The sequence below is a fragment of the Ischnura elegans genome, chromosome 9 (assembly GCF_921293095.1).
Source record: "Ischnura elegans chromosome 9, ioIscEleg1.1, whole genome shotgun sequence".
In the NCBI taxonomy this organism is placed as follows: Eukaryota; Metazoa; Arthropoda; class Insecta; order Odonata; family Coenagrionidae; genus Ischnura; species Ischnura elegans.
Window position 1 is genome coordinate 64,455,384 of NC_060254.1, and position 26,703 is coordinate 64,482,086.

Below are 26,703 nucleotides of genomic sequence, written 5' to 3' on the forward strand. Positions count from 1 at the left end.
ACAAAAAATTGGAGTGCCTTTTCGCCAGCTAAATGCATAACAATTCGAGTGGCACTTCACCCATCTATGGTGAAATTAAGATTCCAACTAAAAACGAAGAAAATTTTATTTTCACGAAGGAATGAAATGATATAATTCCAAAACGCGTACTAGCAAACATTAGGAATTGACGATAAGATGACTAGGGCTTCCATTCTGTTTTTTCAGAAAATAAACCTCATAGCATCTAAAATTCTAGCGATGTTGTAACAGAAAACTGAGATGAGGTCAATTTTCCCGTGATAATATTGATTCTTACAAAATATTATATAAAAGAGGATGCCAGTTTGTCCGTCCAATATGCATTTGCATAAGGCTACAATGATTGCTACTAAAGTTAGTATTTAGGTGTATCTCGTACTCATAACGCCCGTTGTGCTAGTTCTGGTTGTGTCCGACGCGTTCTTTGCGCCATTTTCTCATTAGTTTGTTACGAAACGTCGTACAAATTCTGTAATTGGCCACCCTGTCAGGTAGGCACATCTCTTGACGAGATCAAATGGGAAGCATAACGCAAAGGATTCTAAACTCACCTATAAGTCCTCTTGTTGCAAACCTTTTGGTGTGGTATGCGTTTACACGACATTTTAGCCTACGAACGTACGGACTCACATAATGAACAATGTTTTGGAGGGGAGTATAAGTTGACCCTGTGCACGGTGCACAGAAATCATTTTCCCATTGTTTGCTGTCATATATGCACACCATATCATATCTGCTCTGTTCCTTTACCTAAAATACTGCCATGTGACCATGAATTCCTAGTTCCAAGGTTTTCCAAGTCCCTAGTTACCATCCTTCACGACCAACGCCGGGGAGCTTGCTTTTATCCTAATAAATGAACTATTGGCAATTTATCGCTAAAACTACGCTCAATTACCCTGAGATAAATCGAAGCAGTACTCATTTCTCCTCATTAACTAGAATAACGACTGCCCAGAACTGCTTCCTCCGTTCAAGTGTAGAATACCAACTTCGTCCACCCGCCCACACCCAGGGTATCTTTTACCTAGCACTCACCTTTATACCACTTCTCCTCCCTCCTATTTTTACTCCTTTACTCGATTGACCCAATTTTATTTTCTTTACGTAACAATATCAATTCACAAGTAGATACCCATCTTCCACCTGAACAAATGTTTCCTCTCTCATTCAGTTTATTCGTTTCTGGTCCTCATATAGAGATTATATTATGCTATTCCCTGTTTTTGTTAAAATTTTCGCTTTAAGCTTCCGTCACCGCTGCTAACAAGAAAAGATCAAACTGAGACCAAAAATTACAGTAGAAATGCCTTGGGACTGAGAAGGTTAAGTAAGAAACTGCATTAGTTTACCTTTGCAGCGCTATATGATCCATTATACCTTTACCTTTAAGTTGCTTTTTTGCATGAATCGATATCAGTTACCATAGCAAAACGTTTAAAAAAAAAAATATGAGTTAAATACTCACGTGATTAGATTTTTAATCTTGGTAGTACTTATTCTAGGTCAAAGAAGTAAAATAAAGGAAGGTATTAGATAGAGAGAGGCATTGTTGAGGCAAAGAAATGGCTAAGCACGGCGATATTATCAAGGGAACGACATGATTTGGAGCAGTAGATTAAAAACAATGAGGGGAGAAATTTGTGAGCTGCTGGCTGGATTAAGGGAGGTAATGAAATCGGATGAGTGTCTGAATGTTCGGAATACGGAAGTGAAAAGAAAGAACGACGGAAGGATTTTGAAAACGGAAAGGGGAGAAAAAATACCCTCTACGATAGTTTCAACCTGTATCTTTGTTTACTTAGACTGGGACCATGGGACCCAAGAATCTCCTCTTTGAAGACGCACAGTAAGATATACTGTGTGTCTTCAAAGAGGAGATTCTTCGACCTAGAATAAGTACTACGTTATAACCTAGAACCTACGACCTAGAATAAGTAAGATATACGTTATATAGACCTAGAATAAGTACTAACAAGATACGTATAAGATAAATCACAGTAAAATAGGGCCTAGAATTTCATAATATCGCACCGAAACCCAGACAGCCGTAACAAAGGACAAAATAGAAAGCTTTAGCCTTGCATGGGTTATTTATTTTCTCGTCTCCTGTTAATTTCATTTATAATAGACTGTGGCGGCCGGATTTGGCTGCACGGTTGTTACCCGAAGCTGCCTGTCCGACCGCTAGGAGTCGGTTGATACTCCGTGGCCGGGGCGCGCCGGCCGATCGCCGAGAGTCGCCCGCGTTCACTGTAAGAATGTCGAACAAGCTAGCCGGTCTGGATCCTCACATCCATTTCTTCATCGCCTTCTCGCCCAACCTAACCCCAATATCCCCCTCGCTAAAGAGAATAACTAGGAAATGTGCTGCCTGGGTATGACCTATTGCACTATACTATTATCGGACGAAAAATTTATGGAGAGATTATTTGCCAAATTTTGGTGAATGTATATTTTTTGCTCCGTGTAACTGATATTTTCTTATTTGATGCCTGGTAAATTGTTTTTTTGTCAAGAGGCATAGAAGGAAGTTTAAAAAGTGCTTTTAGATGTTGAATACAAGATAACTAATTTTATTACACATTTATTTACCATATCCTTTCATAATTATGACTGTTTCATATTGAAATATTTCATACAAAGCATATTCTTGCAAATGTATGTATTCCATAGCATATTATTTCCTGTAAGCGTTTATTTATACTTCGCAAACACGAATAAAGATTGAAAATATGAGTATGTAGTGGACGTAATTTCCCGTGTTTAGAACTCACAACGCAACGTCCGCTTTATGTGCCTTCATTCGCATCAATTCGCTTGTTTAAAACTGAAACTATCATCTTGAAATTGGTGGGCATAAGGACGACAAAGTGAACCCTGGTCAGCATTTTCCTACATTTCAACACATTTTAAATCGTGCTAAAGTATTTTATACGACAATTTTTTATACTTAATGTAGCATTTTATTGTTGACAGTGGTCTGCTGTAAATAACCTGAAATTTTCAGTATGATAGATTTAATTTTAAACAAGCAATAAGCCAAGAAAAAAAGATAAAAGTACGCCCAGTCGAAATGGAATGATATATCCTCTTGTGGTCGCAAGACGATGAAAAATGAGATAGGTCTAGGAGTGGACAGTAATGGCGTTTCTCAGACTCCAATGCAATTAGTCAAACGGGATTACCGAAGCTATCGTAAACTTCCCCGCGCCAGACTGTCCCTTCTTTCCAAATCTTATTTTTCACTGTCTCCATGGTTTGTCTTCGAGAAAATCTCTTTAATCTCTACTCCGAGTACCAAGAGCAGTTCAAGGACAGCAGATATCTTTTCGCTATATTTGCGCACCCATCGACGGTCAAGACATCTCAAGCATAGAGGATCTTCATCGTTGCGGAATACTCAAGATTAAGAGGATGCATCACAGCTCTGACTCTATTTTTACGTTTTAAAGTCATTTCTCTACAAGAAGACCAAGTAGGTCAGGTTGGAATTTTTCTTCCTATTTGTCTCCTGTTTGAAAAACTGATATAAAACAGAGGAAAATATGGCCTACGCGTCTAACCTTGACAGTTTCAAAGAATTTTCAATCCCTTCCCGCAAAAGCACTTCGACGGAAAGAAATATCTGCTATGCTACCTTTATTTTGGCTAGATAGATCGATAGTAATGACACTTTGTTGAAGCACCATTTCAGAATAATATAAATTTATTTTAAAAAAGGAAAATTTAGTGAAACGGCAATTAGTGGATATCAACATAAGTAAAACGACACGAATAAAAGCATATTAGAAAAAAGAGTAGAAGATAATAAGAAATGAATTGAGAAGAAAAGAAAACACTGGCAGCTAACTTCAACTATCAATGGCTTCAACAGATTTAATGTAATAAGATGTGGAATCACAATTTTTGCATAAACACCAAATGAAAAAAATGAAAAATTAAGTTGTTTCAAGAAGATCATAAATTAGGTAAAAGTAAATAATTATAACAGGAAAGACAAACAAATTTTATTGCATAGAGATGTGGAATTTTTAGCGCAAATCCCAAATGAATAAATAAATGAAGAGTGGGGTGATTTAAGATGCCGATAAATAGAGTAGAACTTAATAATTATACAGGGAGGGGAGTCTATATTTTTGGCTATAAAATCTACGCAGGTGTAGAAAATAGCACTCATGAAAGTATATAAGGAGAGGGTGAAAGATAAACGGAAATGAATGGAGAAGAAAAGGAAACGATGGATTAAAAAAGGGAAGCGGATAATAATGCCAGAAGATAATGCCGAGTGGGCGGTTTCGGAGGGAAGAACATTACCACAAGTGGGGAAAATAAAGAGAATGATGAGACCGTAGAGAGGACGTCGTAGTGATAACCACAAGTCTTTATTACTTCCTCGGAGGTTGAGAGAGTCGCACGAGAAGATATTGCGGGTAAAGAAAGGTTTAGAAGAAGGATATTCGGACTGAATGGTTATCAAGAAGGAAGAAAATAGAAGCGAAGGTTGAGGGAACGCAGAGAAGAAAATGAGATTCCTCACGGGATGAAGATGAGATGATAATTAGAATACGAAAGAAAAGAGTTTGCTGGGAAGTGTAGGAGGAAAATGAACCCTCGGCTGGAAGAAAGTAAGAAAGCAGGAGGGGCGAAGAAAGATGATGAATGAAGAAAAAATGAAGGGATAAGAGGAAAACTTAGCTGTGTTGAACTTCCTAAACTGCTGAGTGGATGCGGAGATAAAAGCAAGGCAAGCGAGGTATTTGGCGGAAGAAGGAAGATTACCACTAGACTAAAAGATGCAGCTAATGATCCCCAAACCAGTGCGAAGTGAAAATACTTGTGGAGGAGCCATACTTAAGTAGCATGGGTCATGGACACCCTATCATTAGGAGGGATACATTCTTAACTGCTAAGCGTTTCCCAGGTATTTAGCGAATTAGGCTTGTAGCCGCTAGAGACACGGAGGCGACGCGCTAGGCTTAGATTGCTTGAACAATTGAGAATAGATATCTTTAAGAGTGACACGGAAAACATCATCTTAGAGCCCCACTATATTCCTAGGTCCGACAAGAGCGATAAATGAAGAGATATATTTTGCGCGGCAGGTAGATATGGAATTCGTTGTCCCACCAAACCATGGGAGACTTTGATAAATGCTAGTCGTAATATTATTGAGCATTGCTTTTCATACGTAAACAGCTGGTGTCCAAACACCTTTTGCCGCACGCTCTTTTCGGCGGCTTGTGAGGTAGTATGAATATTTAGATGTAGATGAGCACCCTCGCAAGCTATCCACTACTCAAGTTCGGTTTATGAAAGGAAAGTTGTTCTACTTTTAAGATTACACCTGATCGCTTAGCACATCTTTCAATTGAAAAAATGTGTCATTTTGCATAAAATTATTATAGCTAAATGAATTTGTCGATGTGGTCTTCTGACATGACTTAAAGGAAACATTTCTTTGAACTAATATTGCTCTATCGATGGGAAAGATCTCTACAGTTGTCTCTTTCGAAATGATACCCACAAAGTTTATTATTCTAATCACTGATTATTTTCGCTTTTTACGTTTCCTACTCAACTGATGAGTACAGAATGCATCGCGAATGTGAGGCAGTCATACAAAACTGTTACTACAAGTTTTCAATTTTAATAAAATTAATGAAATAGTTTTAAATTACACCTTAATTTACAGATTGACAACGGTTCCGAGTTTTGGCTACCTACCTTGAGAAGAAGTTATACATAATTAAACCCAATGCGTTATCAGAGCTGCAAAAATTCTGTAAACGTATTGCCATGCAGTGGTACCAAATTATTTAAACGTTAACTATTTCAAGGGATATTTAACAAATTCAGTAAAATATTCGAGTGATGTGGTGGTCATTTTCTCAATTTACAAGTTATAGTAAACAATATGAGCTATAAAGGTATTTCATCCGGAATATAACCAGCATCGCCGTCGAAGAGTATCCTTTACCTGGATATTTATTTAATTAATTTAACAGTTAAACTGCCCATAAAATACACTTTAAAATTAAGTCAAGGCCCGTAACAAAAATTATTTACATTCAGTAGTATTCAATTTCATTAGAAGGAAATTCTTCAGTCTTAGCTCATGTTTCAAATAATTTTTGATTTAGGCAATACGTTGTCCTCATTTCCGACAAAGACGCACAAGGTCTTCACGTTCACACTCAATTTCCCAAGTTCTTTGCTCGAATATCTTTCCATGGACTTATTTCCTCTCTACCTTGAAAGACCACTCCAATCCACTCTCTCATTTAAGTCTGCTTTTTTCTTGAGAGTTTTTCCTTCATCACAACCAAGGCTCTTTTCCTCCGCAGATCATTCTCTCCAGCCGAATCTCTGCACTTAGCTGCTCGCCGACTAATCTCCTGGTTCCACTAGTTTTTGTGGTAGCGATCATGTGATACGGAAAAACATCAAAGAACCTTTCTCTGAGTTTGATTAAGTCGTTACGTTTAACCTTCATTCCTTTATCATTTAAGGCAAAGACATTTATGAACTTAAACTATATTAGTAAAAACAAATATTTGAAGTCACTTAAAAATGAGAACACTATGGTCAATATAGTGAAGATTAAAATCAGTGATAAATTTAATAAGATTTCTTACATAACGCGGTTTAAAGTTTTAGGGGAAAACCCATCAGAAAAGATTTTTTTGGAGTTTATATAGTGAAAAAAAACGTAATCAGTATTAAAGATTGTAACTTGTTGCTTATCACATCCGTCGATTGAAAAAAAAATTACATGCTGCATAAAATGACAAGGTATATCTACAGCTAATTGCTGTAAAAAAAGACGGAGATAACTTGGCGAAGTGGTGTACTGACTATGTAAAAAATATTGCTTTGACTTTATATTATTCTAGCTGCCGAAGAGTTTAGAAATGTTGTCACGATGATTTAAATCACAATAGTCTAGAAACGAAACAAGAATTTTACTCGTTGCTTGAATTCATCTTCAACAGATTATTGTCTAAGTGTCAAGTATAAATAAGAGTTTCTTCCATTTTTTATCTACCAATATTCATTCAGAATTGATCGTCCTATGAGCAAAGATCAAATAAAATATATGATAATTTTTATAGGATTGTTTTGCATTACGTAGTTCAGGAGTTTGGATGAAAGATAAGAATTTAACCTTTTCGAAAGGACTATTCCGAGTTTAGTAAACGAAATAAAAATAAATCAGTTTTTACGATTGTACCTGATAACTTTTCACACCTGTCAATTAAAAATGTGTAATTTATCATAAAAAGATATTAACCATAATAATTTGGTGAAGTGTTGTACTGACTGCATAGAAAGTATTGCTTTGAGTTTATATTGTTCTAGCAGTCGGGTAGATCTGAGCTATTGTCAAGATGCTTGAAATAATTATTATCTAGACACGAGACAAAAATTCTACTGGTGGCTTGAATTCGTCTACAACACAACTGCGTTAGAGTGTCGAATATAGATAAGTGTATCTATAGACAAATGTCTCTTCTCTATTCCTGTCCACGAGTTTTCTTTCAGAATTTATCCAAGCGTTTATCTAGAGATATGAGCTGTTTTTACAATGCTTTGAACCTTAATAATATAGGCACGAGACAAAATTCTTGAATTTATATTCAAGTGTCTAGCACTAGTGAGGTCATCTATAGACAAATGTGTCTTCTCTATTCTTGCCCACCTATATTCATTCAGAATTGATGAGCGCGTTCATATGATGCGTCCATCTAACGTTAGTCATTTTAATGATAAAAGTTGCATCAGTTTTTACTGCCTCCCTTCCACGCTTTCTACGCTGAGGGACCGTATATCGGCCGAAACTTGTGCCCCCACTCCCCCTTAATTCTCTTCCTTCCTCCTTTAATTCCTTCTCCAAAGCTTTTCGCCCGCTTCTTTGCTTGGCAATTTGTTATCCCCACCACTTTCTCTCTCCCTCTCCAGTTAATTTGTATCTTTCTTTTATTTCGATTTGCCGTCGTGAGGGAAAGGGTCTATTGTTTTTTTTTTTCTCCTGTTTCCCGAATCCCTATCCATTTCCTCTCTAACACTCACTTCCTCTAAACCCTTAGCTTCTCTCCCTTCTATCTCGCTTTTCAGGAAAGTTTTTCTGCTAATTTTGTAAAGTAATCCATCTGTGGCGAGAGGGAATCGAGACTCGATAATTTGAAAAATTCAAGACATCGTGTCTCTATAATTTGAAAAAACTTTTTATATCTGTCATAAACATCTCTAAATTTGTACTCGGATGCAATGTTACCGTTTTTAATTTGTATAATAGCGTACAACAGCGGTTATCCATTGAGTTTCATATTTAATATACCTTCTGTGCTAAAAATACTTATTAAATTACCGTTTAGTTACTATTTTAATTACTTATTGTTACTCTTAGGGGAGAGTAATTATTTGTAATGACTGAAATGAATATATGTACGATGTTATCAGTAATCCAGAAAGCCCTCAACCTCAAATAGCTTCAATATTTTAATAATTATGAAACACTAAAAGAAATCATTCTGTACTTTGGGAGTGAAAAGTTCGAAAAATATTGACTTATTGAGCATGATTGTGATTAATTCAAACTATATTCACGTTTAAATCACATTATCAATCATATATAATGTGAATTAATTGCTATTGGAAACTTAATGCCTTCCAAGACGGTCGCACAACTCTTCAAAAATACACTCCCATATCAAAGGCATTGGTCAACAGAAAACTTTGGAGCAAGTTTGTAGTAGCCATACGTAGAGGCAAGAAAGGGTTGCTTCTTTTATGCCAGACATATTTTGAAATTATACGAATAACACTGCCTCAGATAAAATAAAAATATTTCATGAAATTAAGGCAATATCCTATACCAATTCTCACTAGATATTACTATTCTTTTTTAAATTCAGTAACTTTATCCAAATTTATATATCTAACCCTAGGTTTTACTTTGATGACTAAACTATGTACATTAGCTCTATGTGCTTATAAGTTTGGCGCACTTTTAATGTGTTTAACAGAAAATTATTGCCTCTCATGAAATCATCAAAACATAAAGTTATGTTTTATTCATTCAAATTCCTTTTCTTTTGAGTTATACGCAAGATTCTAATAAAAATCACCCAATGAAGAAAAACTTCAAAGTTTACCTTTCTGCAGAAAGTACCATTTTAGCGAAAAACGTTACGAGGGTAAGCATTCCATTTCTTGCAACCACGATTTTGGGTGATAAACTTCTAAAACTTCGCTCACAACTTCCTCTTAAGAAGGTGCCTTTAACTGTCCTTTCATTTTTTCCTCGCTCGTTTTAATCAATTCATCTTCCTTATTCAGGAAATGCCTCTTCTTTTCCTCCGTGTTTTCCCCGGAGGAAAGATCATGAGACTCTTATCGGCCTACTGCTTGCCACCATCGCCTCTTTCCCTTCCTGTTGGTAACCCTTCCTGTTACGTGCTCCTATTTCACTTGGTTAAATCACAGAATCACCTTTCCCATTTCTTTTTTGTTTGTCCGTTCAAATGGATAGTATTTCACAAATAAAATAGATTGGGTAATAAAAAGCAGACGCTGAAAATGAATGGGTAATATGCAATCAATTCCTACAAATCTTTTAAATCATACGAAAAATATAAAAACGACCATTTTTTGTTTTTAAAATATTTTTTACAAGCACAAAAGATATAATATTTGCCTAAATTTTTGAGCCATATTGTCTGACGTGAAATGTTTTTCTAAGGGCATCATCTCATTATTTTTACCTACCATTAATTTTAGAAAGCCAATCAGTCGTCAAAGAAAGAATACAAATACCTGGTTAAAATATAAATAAAAGTTACACAAAGCAAAACATATACTGCGATCTACCTTTACACGGGACCAGAATATGAAGAAATAGCTTGACCACATTAGTAATGAAGTTAGCTCAGGCTAGGACAAAAAAAGGGTTGCTACTGAGAGTTTCGTCCTAATGAAAGATAACAGGTAACTGACGAAAATATTTTATGAAGATTTAATGATGGCAAAAAATATATTGAGGTCTATCTTTACACGGTAAAAGAATATAAGAAAATAGTTTTAACCATATTAATAAGCAAGGCAGCTCAAGCTAGGACAAAAACGATTACTTCAATACAAGCACGGAACTGTTACTATCCGTTATACCTCCGAAGGGAAACCATCTATCTTCGATATATTTTTCTACTCAACGCATTCGCCACGTAGTTTAGGGGAAACAATAAAGATAATGAACAAAGAACCAACTCGAAAGGGTACAAAAAACAGACCTTGAGCCTGCTTGAACTATTTCCTTGGGCATAAATGCTGGAGAGGGAAGTAGGACGGGAAAACAGGAGTTTGGAGGGAATGCCCGGCGAAGGAGGGGGAGCCTTCCGAGTATAAAAAACACGTGCTTCCCTATGCTACATTAACCGGGTACTGCTTTTGCCACGGAGCTTTTGTGTCCTTCAAGCCCTTAGGCTAAGTTCATTATGCTTGGCCTCAGCTCCCCGTCTTTATTAAGGAAAGGGGAAGGCGGGTTGAGGAATTCGCTCCGCCGTCTCTCAACTTTTAGTGGAAAAGCTCCATACTCTCTTCCCACTTTCAGTTAACCCCTCACTCCGGCTACTGTTACCAAACAGTGAAGATCCCCACCCCACGTCCACTTTTCATGTCTTTCCCTTACTCCAGTGCCCCTTGGCCAATGCCCCTCCGTCTATCAACCTTCTCTTTTCCTCGTTCCGCGGCCACCCCCGTCCGAACAAGCATTCTCTCCCTTTCTATTCTCTGACTCTCTGCCATCGCTATCCATTTGTGTTATCCAGGATATAACTATAGAGAGAATATGGACGAAAAATGGGTTGTTGAAAATTGCCTACCAAGAAAGGGTGAAAATTACACGGAGGAAAATCATACGACTAGTCAGGCATATCCCGAATATCTTCCGGAGCCCCCTTAAAAGATCTAGGTTCGTATCTCAGCTAAGACACGGAATAATCATGAAAATGATGCACATCTTCGTTTCCAACCCCGTCTATCTATTCTGATGCTTTCACGTGGACGTAAATAGTTCCTATAAGAGTAGTAGAACCTGAAAATGTATTTGTGAGTTTTGTGACCGCGTCAATTGCAAATTTATTTTTGATGTAATTCCGCGGAGAGTATGTAATTTAAATCATGCTTAGATTTGGTTTGGCTACTAACGTAAATGGCTATTTGCTACTTCAATATGGTCCTTTTTTGCCTTTAAAACCGTTTTTATCCATACAGTTTATGGAGCATTGCTGTACGACGCTTATAAAAATGTTTTGTTCAATTGTGATAAGCGAGTACCGATCACTTAAGGTTCGTTTGCTCAACTTCCTACACAATGTTTGGGTTCCTAAAGCAATGACTGTATGGTATCGTCTTACAATGATCATTTACTGAATATATCTTAGCATGTAGCAAACATTTCGTCATGTGTCTTGAGATGCTGGGCAGTCAAATTTTTCAATGTCTAATATTATGAGCCTTATTTTGGTCTAAAAATGGATTTAAGAAAACCTCAAATACCCTTGATTAATGCCTGCTATGAACTTCTTTATCTATTGACCTGGATAGAATACCAACGTAACCCTAACTCTCCCATTCCCAACTCGGCCTATTCCCGGTATATCTATCACCGAGCGTTCACCTCCTTATCGCCTCTCTTTACCTTTAAATATACTTCCTTCCACTCCCGATATTTATACTGATATTTACTCCACTGATATTTATTGCATAATAAATATCAGACCCAAGCTACATCCTCTTCCCACGTATACATCTTCGTTATTGATTTTATGCTACCGTGTTTTGTTCTTTTCAGGCTTTTTAATTTTTCAATATAAATTGACGCTACAGCAATAGGTTTAAAATTCCGTTGTAAATAAATAACGTACATATTGATGGTACGGTAGAGAAGACTTAGTGGAATTTAAAAAAAATGGAAAGTATCTTCTGATATACTTCCTCGCACAGGTACTGAATATAATTTCTCGCACTCCCGACTCGTTTTTTTTGAAAACGTAATAAATATCCCTACGAAGCTATATTGTCTTCCCGTGTATTTATTCCCGTGACTGAATTTCATGTTTTCCTATTTTCTTCAATTTATCTTAATTTTTCAATATATAATTAATACTACATGCTTAAATAATAAATCATCAGCCCAGAAAATATTAAGAAAGTCTACAAACGAAACGTCGGCCAGCATCATGCAGACCCTTACCCGGATGGAAAACCGAGAACAGTTCATTCAAATAAATAAATGAACACTGTCAAAATCGATAGAAGTGGTAAAAAAAAACTTGTCGGAGGGAAGAAGGGAATAAGAAAATATCTTGCGAGATGGAAGATCAGTCCAAAGTTGCGGCAGTGTGGAAAAGAGAGGAGAATAAAACTTCCTCCAACCATTTCACCCAAATATGGAGACGGAAAAGATGAAACTGTGGAAGGGAAGAGGGATGATACTCTTGGGACGGGTGAATGCAAGTCCCCGGAAGAGAATAAAAAAATATAAAAATAGCAAAGAAAAGAACTTAGCTCGGGATAAAGGAAACAAATGAAGTGAGGTCGGCGCGAGAGGAGGATCCAAGCCCGGTATGGGGGTGAAGGAGAAGTTGTAAAACAGAAATGAGGGCAAAGGGAGGAGAATGGGCATCATAATTTAAAACAAAGCGAGGAAATAAAGATGGGCCGTAAGAAATGGTGAGGACAAACTATCAAGTTCTACTGGTGACAAGTAGAAAATTAAAAACAATACAAAAACTCAGTTTGATTCGCTTGAGCTTTCAAAAAGTCAATTATTAATACTTTAAACTTATTGATTTCTAATTTACCTACTTTTAATGAAATATTTCATAACTCCGCCGCAGTGAAATGTTATATTTTAAGCTACGTATTACCATATCTCATTCATAAAGAGTATCATGCAATTTCAAGAATTTTACAGTAGTTTAAATAGAGCTAATTCCTTATATTGCTTTAATGTATTATAAAAATATATAAACTATTACACATGAGGCATGTTCATAAAGTAACGGCCATTTGGTCACAGGAAAAAATACACATATATGTAAAACATAAAAATTCTTGAATCGGTTTTGAATTGTTGCCCGCCAAGCCAATGTTTCAAGTGAAAGAAGAGGAAGTAGTCGCAAGGTGCAAGATGAGGACTGTACGGTAGGGCGGATCGCAAAAATCGATTTTTTTCAAATCCATCTGGCCCAGTGAAAAAAAGTTGTGGGACCGATCAAAAATAAGGCCTGAAAAATTTGAGACCTGTACGTGAACCCCTGACCCTCGCTCAAATGCAATTTAGGGGGGGAGGGTCAAAATTCGAAAAATATAATATTTTAGGGTCATTCCCTATAGATTTATCCGAGTTACTGTCCTTTCAGAGCAAATTTTTCGTGTATTTTGACGTATCTGCCACCGTTTAGCCACAAAATGCCTAATTTGAGTCCGCGTCCGCGAAGAAAATATTCCAACGCCCACGCAGCGTCGCGGATACCAGAGCCGCAGGCCGATCCCTTCCCCTCCACGCTCGCTTCTCCCCCTCCCACGCCTCTAACACAGCAACATTCATCCCGCGCATGCTGCTAGGAGGTCGTGTATCTTTGATAATATAAATCAGAAGATGGTAGACGGTAAAAAACGATGCGTAGTGAGACGACTTGTCCCTTATTTGGCGCCTCGTCGGCGTTAAACAAATCGATGTTACCAACTTTTAGAGAAGTGATGAAATAATTTTAGACCTGCGCGCGCAGGAGAGGAGACTACTTGACGTGAGCTTCTATACAGAGGGGTTAAAGAAGCCGGTGCAGCGGCACGAGAAATGCTTAGAAGTGATCGGCGATTATGTAGAGAATTGAAGTAAATTTCTGGCAAACTATAAGTTTTAGTGAAATGTGTTTCATGAGTATTATTTTTCTTGTGACCAAACGGCCCTTACTTTACGAATATGCCTCGTATATAACATTACTTCATTTCATAAAATATCTCATTACATTACTTCCCTTTGTATTTATGATTATCATATCCGATCTGATCAGCAGGTGGTGGGAAGGAACAAAGTTTTGGAACGAATTTAGGCGCTTAGATACACATTTTAGCTTTAAAAAGGTGAAATGTTTTTATAAAAAAATTCATATACCTAAACACCGGTATGTATGGCACGAAAATATTTTAATGCTACGAAAAATTTCTTTGGCAGTTAAATTCTTAAACGGAGTCATATTAGAGCAGCCTCGTAGAGAGCCGGCTTCCCAATTATCCATGGTTTTTGCACTTACATGAACATACATGAACACCAAGCATTAATGCTATAAATACAGCGTGGATAGCTTTTAAAAATCAGTTTTGCCTTATGTGATAAAGTACAGAACGTAAAACGATGGATTTTGATTAAATTTACATGTATATTATCAAGTTCTAATATGATTTTAGATATTATAAACGTCAACATAAAACTATAAAACATTCTGAAGACGCGCGTAAAAGTTGGCATTGACTTCATTTTCATAAATATTCCATTCATGTATATATATATATCATTTCTTCGTTTCGTTTATGATATTTAAGGAGTCAGCCCTTAAAGCATGGGGTATTCATACAGGCATGAAAGTATTTTACTTAAATAACAATAAATTATCCCAAAAAGAACTATGATAAAAGAAATTTTGAAAGAGATATCATTAGTGACGCGCAATAAAACCAGGAATAGGACGAAAAAATGAAAGAAGTCAAATTGAATGTCATTAAGGGGGAGGCAGTACAATACGTCTACCGACACCCTCTCCTTTGCATATTTAATATGATATTTTGAAATGTAGCGATTTGAATGAATGTAAAAGAGTTTAATTCGATACTTTGGAGCCGTACCATCCAGTACCAACTGATGAATAAGGTGGAAATTTCCAATTTCTATGAAATCAATCCTCTAAACAAACATTTACATAAATATTGGAAGGTTTCATTATTTATTTATGATACTTTTGTGATTTATGATACTGTTATCTACAATATAACCTTGACATTAATAGTGTATAGATCTAATAATAATGATAGTTGATATCCCACAGTTAAACGGTAATCAAAGGTACCTTCATTGAGAGGGTTTAATTAACCATCATCTTCATTTGGAGCTGTACCATCATGTACCAACTGGTGAATAAGACGCAAATCTCCACTTTTTATGAAATCGATCCTTTCAACAAACATTTACATAAAAGTTGGAAAGTTTAATCCATTTATTTATTGGTTATAAAGTTTACATACCGATATCTATACTACGACTTTGACAGTAATAAATATATAAAGGAAGAGATAGTTGATATTCCACAAGTTAAAGGTAATCAAAGGCTAGAGGGTTTGAGCCATCATCATCTTAAGCGGACATTAAGGCCAAGGCAGTCTTATCATTTTTAGATTTTCCCTCAACTTCCTTGTGTCTTCCTCTCCTGCCCCATTACGTGGCAAATTTAGAGAGCGATGAAGAGGGTATGAAGGCTTTAGGGAGCATAAGGGTACCCAACCCTCAAACGAATCCCTTAACCCAACCCTTCCCGGAACCCTATGAACCAATACTATGACTTCACCCCTCATGTGACCCTGCCAAACTCTTTCTAAGGGGAGTTTTTGAGGGAGGGGCGGTTATTGATGGCTCCTGCCTGTCATTGGACAAGGAAGGTATGAGGATATACGCAATAGGAGAGTGGAAAAAGATGTCGTGAGATGAGAGACACACCTTGGCAGAAACGTGGAGGTAAAACGTGAAGGAAAAATGGGGAATAAAATGAGGAGATTCTCTATGGTAGATATAGCAGTGCACAATAAATATGAGTAAAGTATTTCAATGCATGCCGAAAGTATGAAATTTGGCTTCATCGTTCCTTAACCAATGTAAGAAATTTCCACCCCAATAGGAATAGAATTGGAGACAGGTATGATATTTGACAATCGTTCCTTAAGCTGATACAATAAATTTTGCTGGAAGCACCTAATTCCCACCCCATTAGGGATGGAATCGGAGATGGGGTTAATTTTTGTACGTTAATTCATCAGAATAATATCCTAAACTTGACGTTGATTATATAATTCGGAATTATTTATAACAGAGACGGAGCTATAATTCCACTTTCATCGCCAAAAGTAGCATAACGGCTACTATCTTTAAAGATTTGCGAGAATTTTGGCAAGCTCTTGTCAGCACTACTAGGAATCTATTCCGCTAGGATCTTCAACTGCAAAGGTTATTTAGCACTCATGGTATTTGTGTATTTGTGAGCTTCATTAGTTTCTTTTGAGTAGGTATAATATCGTGTGTCATCACGGACACAAAAAAATAGTTTGTATTATAACCCATCTTTACATCACTTAGAATAGTTCTGCCTAGCAGCCACTTCTCACATAAATTTAGCTGAGATAAGGGGTGTCGTTTTTCATTTTTTCCGGGGCTGTAGGAGAATTTCAGTAAAAAAGTAAGAGGATGATCGAAAAATGCTCTTCTGGGAGGCAAAATATGGGATCATCAGCCAGATAAAAATCTTTCTAGACAGAAATTGCATAATAGATGAAAGAACGTCACCCAGCGGATCTCAAAGAGGTTGAACGAATAGACGGCTTTTAAAGTGATGTCCGAGAGCAAGACTGTAAGGCAGGGCGTGGAGTAAAGGGAGAATGGAAAGAAATAAGGCCCAAGCTACGGGGATCGCTTGACATAAATGGCAGCCGATGGGAAGGGGAATGAAAAGATAAGGAGGGCTTTGGGATGAGTGTCACAAGAGAGCTGCGTTCAATGGGAAGCCGTGAGAGAGTAGGATTTAAGTGTTAAACCCAAGTAAGACTGAATGAAAAAGGGGAGGTCGGACGGTAATGTAAGTTCATAACGTGAAGGAGGTACTGAAGAGGCATTTCGGCCAGAAGAGTGAGTGGAAGTCTGAAGCGAATAAGTGAGATATCATGCATCATTCATTGTGTTCGACGGTTTTTTTCAAGCGTAGCAACACATAATCAGAAGCTGGGCTACACACTTCTTCGTCTATCAAATACAGCCTACTGCCGTTGATATATGATGATAAATCTTTAAGTAAAACCGTTTCATAAAGAAATGGAGTACGATCAAAGCCCCCTAAAGTTTGACTGTAACAATAAAAATTGTTAAACTACACTCATTTACTACCATAAGTAGTTATGTGTGTTGGGTAATGTAAGTTCATGACGTGAGAGGGACACTGAAGAGGCATTTCGGTTTGTAGAGTGAGTGGAAGTACGAAGCGAATAAGAGATATATCATGCGGCAGGGTCTTTTCAAGCCGAGCGATAGGTATTTGGCTGCAGGAGCTGATCTATACACTTCTTCGTCAATTGAATACAATCCAGTGCCATTAAGATGTTTTAATAATCTTTAAGTAAAACCATCTCATAAAGAAATGGAGTACGATGAAAGCCCTCTGAAGTTTGACTGTAACAATGATAATTTTTATCCTACACAGGCTCATTTACCATAAGTAGCCCTGTGTTGGGTAAAATAAGATCATAACATGAGAGCGTTGCTGAAGAGGCATTTTGGTCCGTAGAGTTAGTGGACGTCTGAAGAGATTAAGTACTATACCATGCATCATACATTGTGTTTGTAAGAGAGGCGACAGGGTCTTTTCAAGCCGAGTGATAGGTAATTGGCTGCAGGAGCTGATCTAAACACGTCTTCGTCAATCGAATACAATCCAGTGCCATTGAGATGTTATAATAAATCTTTAAGTAAAACCATCTCATAAAGAAATGGAGTACGATCAAAGCCCTCTGAAGTTTGACTGTAACAATAAAAATTGTTATACTACATAGGCTCATAAGTAGCCCTGTGTTGGGTAATATAAGATCACAACATGAGAGCGTTACTGAAGAGGCATTTTGGTCCGTAGAGTTAGTGGACGTCTGAGGGGAATAAGTAATATATCATGCATCATACATTGTGTTCGTAAGAAAGGCGACGGGGTCTTTTCAAGCCTAGTGACACATAATCAGCTTTAGGAGCTGAGTTATGCATTTCTTCGCCAATCGAATATTGCCCAGTGGCCTTATGGAGATGTTATAAACAACCTTTAAGTAAGAACATTCAAAAAGTGATTGCGAGTAGGGAATCAAATTAAAACATTGACATTAAATTTCATGCTCTGAATACCATATGACAGCTCATTGTTAAATCCCGGAAGTCATTCCAAAAGAAGCAATCTCGATGACCTTTCTGCATAATTAAGTTAATATATAGAGCTTTTCTGAGGTAAAGGGAAGTGTTTCAAGCTGAACGAAACTAAATCAACTGTAGGAGCTGACTTATATATTTCTTCGTCAATGGTTTACTATTACCAGAGCTCTTGAGGAGATTTTATGAACAAACCTCAAGTAAAATCGAACCATAAAGAAATGGAGTACGACCAAATAAGTTTGCCTGCAGCCCTAAAAATGCTACACAACACAGGCTCATATAGCGCAAGTAGCCCGTCGTGTTGGAGGAAGAGAGCCACCCGAAGCTCCTCGAAAACAGGATGAAATTTCCAGCGCAGGAAAGAATGTTGTACAAGAAGTTATTATATTTACCCTTGTAACGTAAAATTAGTTCACTGTCTATAATAGACTATTACAGAGAGATGTTACAGTCGGCTAGAATCCGTGTTTCTATAACTAATAACAATAAGTTCTATTATAGGATTACAGCAAATTTTTCAGAAAAAATATTTAACATGTTGAATTACATTTTCCAAGTTGACAAGCAGTTTATTATTTCAGAAAAGGACATAGCCACTTAACTGAAGACAGTATAAATTACGTATTTATAACATTTCACTAATTGTACGAAGGCTTACAGGGGATTTGCAGGAGTAAATTGAACAACTCTTATTTCACATTTTATAGGAAATAAATGAGGAGTTCGCGTTAGCGCAGTTATTAGTGTACATATTTCATAGAATAAACAGTATGTACATGGTCGAAACAAATTTGAAGGTGGCTTAAAATTTTAAGGCTAATTTTCTTCTATTTCTCCATGCTTCACAAAAGCGGAGAGGCATGGTAAACCGCTTGCTTCGTTACTATTGGAAAGAAATGCTTTAAATATTTATCTTGCGAAAATACAATAAAATATTAACGGTTTGCTATATTTTGCTCGCTATTCATAAAAAGTCAACAGTATTACGAATGTTCAAAGTAATTTTTTTTTCAAAAAATGCAATAAAAGTAAAAAGTTATCAAATATTGCTTTCATATAACTGTAGCATTCTTAAACTGAACCATTCAAACACAACATGCCACAATTTGCATGAATTTAGAGCGAGGAATTGAGAAGTCAATGTCTCTGAAAAAATGCAGAATCAATTTCCAACACGTAAGTAAAAGACCTCACTTAACTATCACACGTAATCTATCTCGTTAGAATAGATTATTACGAATCTATTTGCTATTTAAAATGTTAATTTTCCTTAGACTCAATTTTAAAAGAAAATTACCCAGTTGAGGGTCATTTTCGTGCCAATTCAGCTCAAGGTGGAGAACTGAGTACTCGTAGGTATAGATACTAACGGATGCCAAGTAGCTAAAAATCACGTCTACGATTATAGGAACTATGTGAGTGTGTGAATTCCAGTGGAAAATTTTAGAGTATAAAAGAGTGATACGTGAGGATAGGGGAAAATATCTTTATTTCGAGCATGCTTTGTCACAATTTCAAATTCAAGTCAGGAGCTGTTCATCATTCCGAAATCTGGCGGCGTATTAAGGCATCCCTTCCACTCCATGATTCAAATTTCGCTATCCCACTTTTTGTTTCGCTCCATCCTCATCTTTAGCGTGTGTAACCAGAGGTAAGATTAATGAATGCTCATGCCCCTCATTCCCCGGTTTTACACAGTATTCCAAGAGTGACAAATAATTCTGCTTCTCCACCGTGCTTTCTGTCAACTAAATTGTGTTCCATAGTAAGTGGAATTGCACTTTAACTATGTTAAGAAACTACCAAAGCCAAAATATAAAAAGTGACAATAAGAATTTATTGATATACGAAACACGTGAATTGTGAACTCACAATGGTAAAAGGATGACGTTTTCATTGATGCTAGAGAAGATGAATGAATTAATTAATATTTTTTACGCTCTAGAAAAATCCTATTAGAGCAAAGAAAAAAAATGTATAAAATGCTCTGCTCTGAAAAATAACATTCTGACAAAATAAACGATACCAGTGATTAAAAAAATTAAATAAATCAGGCCTCGAATAAATCATTGCATGGCTTAACAAGTAAAAATGTTTTGAAAAACATTCCATACCAATAACACAAAAATATTAGCTTTAACACAAATCGTAGCAAAAATTATATGCATAGAAAGTTTTGAGACAAAAAATAAAAATGATAATTATAATATAGTGGCTAACTAACAGGCACGTGCAACATTATTTGAGGATCTGCAAGACAAGCGGGATAAGTTCAATTTTGGTTTTTGGAGATATGTACAGATAATGGGTGTTGGAATAAACACTACTGTTGTGGTGAAGGGATTCATGTGAATACCTGAAAAGCATGCACATGTAGATTCAGTGACTTACATGAATCTCTTTGTTACAACAATATTGCTTACTCCACCAACCATTATCTATACTTATCTCCAAAACTAAAAAATACACTTATCCCCATTGACTTCTATTTGCCGTTTGTCCCGAATGAAACGTAATAAAAAGTAAATGGAAGCTTCTATAATCATATATTTTATTCAAACATTAGAAAAATTAACGTTGCCGACTCTGAAAGTAGTAGAGTATGACTATGGATTACAAAAAACATTTTAGCCGTTTTCCACTTCCCCTCATTTGCATTCACCACAGATTTTATAATATTCCACGGTCAATTATCTGGTGGAATTCTCTTTTTCTTGGTCTAAAGGCCCTATTACATGGGGCACTTACTTGCACAATCTGACGTGTGCATGAAGACGCAGTCTAAATTGCGTCAAATCGTGTAAAGCGGTGAATTGCTAGAACACATGCGAGAATGCGTGGACGAGATATGGCAAATAGCCCCTGTTCTAATTTCGTTCATGCATTCGCACAATTCCACGCCATTTTAGAAATTAATGCAGTTCTAACCTGCGCATTTCCATGCCCCGTGTAAAACGGCCTTAAGAAAGTTTTCCGCAGATTGGATCCGGATCGTGCTGAAATTATGCTTGAAATTGACGAACGTGATGTAATAAGAAAATTATTAAATCTCGATTCGTTAATCATGTTTCCTGCTTGTGGCAGTGCTTGCTATTCAAAGATACACTTAATAATTTCTTTTTAAACCAAAATACATCCACATCGAGAAATCCACACTTAACATGAAAAGCACAGATGGAGCCAAAATTTGGTAAGTAGATATATTTTGGTACCAGGGAAAATCCAACCAACAGCCAACAGTTGAAATCTGTTAAAATATATATTATAATTAATATTAACTTCTAAGAGGAATGATTTAACTGTTAAATAAAAGTGCACAGAAATTCAGCGATATTGACCGAATCGTTTTCATGGGGTTGTGAAAGCTAACAATTCATTCCATTAAATTCTCCTCCTCCCTGTGAGTATTCGTATGATTACGTATTTAAAAACCTGCATCATGAAATATGCACAGGTGCTTATCTGCAAGATGCCAAGTATTCTCAGATTAACAGCCAAGAGAATTAAATGTAATAAAATAAAATAAACTGGGGTACAAAAGAGTGCATTCCCAAAAAACATCTTTTGGAAACTGCTTCTTGAATGCCCACCACTATTACATCTGTATTACATTAACTAGTAAACTGAAGTCACTAGCACCATTTTCACGCATTTATTGCAAAAAATTTTCAGGCTAAAAATAAATATAATTTTTGTGTTAGTAATTACAAGAAGAAAGATATATGCGATAAGCAAAGGAGATAAGCATTCTACTCTAGGCCTTCTTAAAGATTTAAGAAGGATGTGACTTAATATATTTTTGGTGTAGTTTAAATAAAGAGAAATGGTGAGCTTTCTTTGATGAACTATCACAATGGCAAAGAATTATCCAGGCGCGATACATATTTTCAATTACCTCTTTTCATTTTCTGTTGATCCAATTTATTTGTAAACTTTGACATTAACATACCATCTTGAATATTTTATTTGCATATTTGGAGTGTAAAATGTGATATACGGTATCAAAACTCAATTAGTTTTTAATGAACACCATTAAAGCCTAAATGCAAACGATTCTCAAAAGACAAAGAAAAAATTGCAATATACTTTGATATAGGTATACAGTAGTCTGTATCAGGAAATTCCGTGTGTGTAATATTGGTTACATTTTCCCCAATCATTCCCCTTACTTTTTATGTTGCCCAAAACTATTCCATAGTGGCATTTCGGGTCTCAAATGCCTCAAAAGTGCAAACATACCTTTTTTGACATTCTTATTCGTCGTTATTGAAATTTTGTATCCAAAAATTTGTGAGAGTGAAATATTCTGTCACTCACGCGCTGTTTTCCGTCACAATCCGTGGAACAAGAAAAGAAGAAGAAGAAGAATGAACCCATTGGAAGAGTTACCTTAGGAGAGTAGGAGGAGAAGTGAGTTGTTGGATGAAGTTGAAGGAACGCGAAGGAGGCTCTTTCTTATATTGAGTGGAGATTGGGATGGATGTGTTCAAGGGCCTTGAAATGAAAGGTGTAGGGAAGCGGTGGAAAAGGATGAGAGACTACCTTCGATCGGAGCAGATGACTCACTGAGCAGTCACACGGTATCGACAAAATAAGTTCAAAATATCGCAGTATAACCACGCTTGACGTCACCCACACCCAGAAACTGATATGAAAGCCGCATAACCTAGGAATGAGTAAATATTCTATATTTCCTTTGAGAGAACTTTTGAACGAGCTTAATAACCCACAGCCGCCTTAAAAAAGTGTAGCAAAAACTAATACCGTGCAAGTACTACTCCAATAGCAGAGTTAATATAAACAAATGTAACACCAAGAATTTTCATATTATGTATCATAAATTTCATATATTGTGATACTGAATTATGAGCCACTTCAAAATTCTCTAGGTATTGAATCATCCAAAACCGGAAACGTATCCCATTTCAACCTTGTACGCCTATTGCCACTATTACGCTACCATTTAGTATTGATACGTTATAATTATTTATAATATTTGATATTCATTATAATATATATTTTAACCGATTTCAGTTGTTGGCTGTAGATAAGACATTTCCTTGGTACCGAAATGTATCCATCAGAATTCTGTTCCATCCTTCCAGGGTACTATCAATCTGTGCTGCTCAAGTCAAGTGAGGCTCTCTCAATATATTTTGGCTCCAAAATCAAAGAAGATAACCTTTCTATTCTTTGCCTACTGAAATACGTACGAAGGATGAGATGTAACTAAATATTTTTTGATGAAACCGTAGTTCAAATGAAAAGCTACGTTCACTTTGGCAAACAATTATCCATGCGTGGTTCATATTTTTAAAAATATTTTTTCATTCCAGACGCATCCCATTTCAAAGTAAAATTTGACAATAATTTATTAGTATTATTACATTGACCTTCTGAAATATTACATTTGCGCATCTACAATAGTTCAGATACGGCAAGAAAAATTATTATTTTGGAATTAAACACCAGTAAAGTCTAAAACCCAAACGATCCTCTAAACACAAATATATTTTTGATTAAAGCGCGGTTTAAATAAAGCGCGATGATAAGCTACGTTCACTTTGGGAAACAATTATCCAGGTGTGATACATATATTCAATGATCTCCTTTAATTCTAAAATAATGAGGAATGACGATAGAATAGGTATGTAAAAGAGAGGATTGAATCGAGGCGACAGGAGACCATGTTTTGATGGGTGGCACTGCTGCTTCATGTAACGCGTCTCCGGCGCGTCGTCACCTCGCTTGTCAACTGAAGTGGGAGGAATCCGCAGCCGTGGAATGGGCTACGGTGTTGCCGTAATGAACGAGTGAATCTTCGTCAAAGTGTTATTCCGAATGCTCTGCTCGTCAACACGTCGTTCGCAGCAAATGAGAAGTACCATCAGGGAGTCATCGCACGAGGCGCTAACGGAGGAAGCGCTAGAAATCTTGTATTTACCACGGTTGACATGATTCTGGGGCGGTGCTGAGAGAAATGGGTGAAAAAAAGAAGTAACTTCGCACAAATATTCTCGTGGAATCCCGAAACAATGATCTTAGTAACACATATGAATGTGTTACTGCGATCACTGTAATCACTAAGCCAATTAGATGTTTTTCCCAACGTCTCTATGTCCTCCACGGGTTTTAATCGCGATGGATTTGATGGTGACACCAAGTCGTAGTCGATAAAATCCAAATGCCACCAAATAATCCAAATGCTACCACTTCGGCATTTCAATCGGATTTTATCATTCGTTGGAGGTCAAAGAGCGGGGGATGGATCAATCCACATATGCAAATCAACGTCGCAGAAAATTACAAGTAGACTTTTTCCAAACGTTATATGACATGGAAATATCTACCGAGGTCCTAAATATTCCGAAAAAAATGTAAGCTGGAATGCACAGGTCTTTAGAGAAGAGATATCGTCTTTTTAGCCATTTTACCACGCAAAACCATGCAAATTCATACGGATTCTTATTTGAGTAGTTTTGAATAATGAACTCGCACACCAAAATTCGTCTTAAATCTCATAGACAATAAATTTTCTCACCACGGCTTGTAAATATTTTCGTGTTAAGATAATATTAACTATCATCATCATTATCCTAAATTCAGTATTGACGATACTTTTTCTTTTTTCTATCACCTTGAAAAAAAATCATCCCTATGCCTGCTTTTTTGCTGCATTAACTGACTCAATTTATTTGGATGGAACTTAGTAAAAGGGAGTTGCGTTAATTTCTTACAAGTTAAGTAAACCCAATACACACAAAGGTTATAATTCACTCACTTATGAAAGCTAATATGGATATGAAAATATTATCTGCATTAAATCTGACTAGGAAATGATATCATAGATAGTTCATATCATCAACTAAAAAAAGCTGATTGCATCAGGCAGAAATGAATTTCAAACGATGTTCACACTGATGCATAATAAAAATAAATGTTTTTATCTTGGACTGGCTAATATTAGCTTTGAATATTTATATTAGGATAGTGCGATATCAAGGAGGGTGATGATAGTACAGTGAGCAGAGAGCTTGTCATCTAACCGAGTCATTCGTGTTTCCAAATCTAGGAATTCCTAGGGAATTCCTATCAGTTAAAGATCCCTGCCTAGCTATGTTGTACGAGGAAAGAAGCTTACGCTCTACCCTGAATACATGTATACTTGTAGGGCATAGCTTAGTTTTGTGCGAGCGCTGACCTCACCCATCTCAACGAGGTTGAATCACTATGTAGAATTGGAAGGTTAAATAAATGACCGAAAATATTTAATAAGGCTAAATATTTCTTCATAAAATCTCATCTAATAAGGCATATAAAAATATTGCAAAAAATATGTGAAAAACTTTGCTTACGTTACAGTATTAATACAGGCTTACAACGATCATGCACATAACGACATCTAGCACATAATGAGATGAGTTTCTGGTCCATTGGACTTTCCTATGCACGCCAATGCTCATTTTCCCGCTTATAATGAGCTCGGATGATAGGTAATCCCCGCTATTACAAACTATTCTTTGGTAGATTGGCGAATTATTGCCTCTTTTATAAAGAAATTAAGGCCATCTTCGATACTTAACCGATGCTTACCTTATCATTAGTGGTTCTAACGTGTGGCCTTCACCGCATAGTTCTACCTTTGGTATTAAAGTCGTTCACTTTACAGCCGCTTGATGGAAAAGGTGTTAATATCGTTAATTTTTACCGATCTGTTGCTTAAATAAATGAGTTACGGAATATTGGCCGGAAATCATGAGATGTATGGGACAAAATATTTTTTTATATAAATAAATCCCGTTTATAAAAAAATAAAACGATAGACCCCTGAAAATCGTTAAAAGCGAGAACTATTTTTTTAAGATCTCAAACACTCACCGACGACGGACAGGTACATGGAGTGGCCGATAGGAGGTGTGGTGCTCACTTGGCACTCGTACGTGCCGGAGTCTCTTCGCTGCGGGTATCGCACTTGCAGCTTCCAATCTTCGGTGTGCGGTGAGTGGATTGACTGGAATCTTTGGTCACTCGTGTATGTGTACCGCCCGACCGTGAGCAGGTGAATGTCTCGATGTCGAACCCACGATACCTGCAAAGAGAATATTCAAAAATTAAAATACACTGATAACTTCATAAGCCGAAGTCTAGGTCAGAAAAATGTAGTTATTTAACCGTAAGTATGAAAGACGATTTTACCGTATAAATTTTGACGATCAGTGGACCATGAAGGTTTTTATCATTGTAGTGCTCATTGAATGAGGTAGACATTACTCAAATTACTTATGTTTATTCGGGCGTTTCTTGATTGAAGGTTCACCTAGTATGCTCTCATATGACGTTGTGTGACATTTAAAAAATATAAATTGCATACATGCTATTACCAGCATCTTAATTATGCACAAAATTATATAATTGCAAGATGTTGAGGTAAAAAAAGATTTTTCTGCTTC

The 26,703-nt window shown here is 36.5% G+C and overlaps 1 protein-coding gene across 1 annotated transcript in view; it reads right to left on the bottom strand.

Moving 5' to 3' along the window:
• The window catches only part of LOC124165689 (lachesin-like), a 270,532-nt gene that overhangs the window by 40,786 nt on the left and 203,043 nt on the right, over positions 1-26,703 (bottom strand). The window contains exon 3 of the mRNA XM_046543173.1: positions 26,132-26,342. Within this exon, the coding sequence (XP_046399129.1) occupies positions 26,132-26,342 (211 nt within the window). The remainder of the gene's footprint in view (positions 1-26,131; positions 26,343-26,703) is intronic.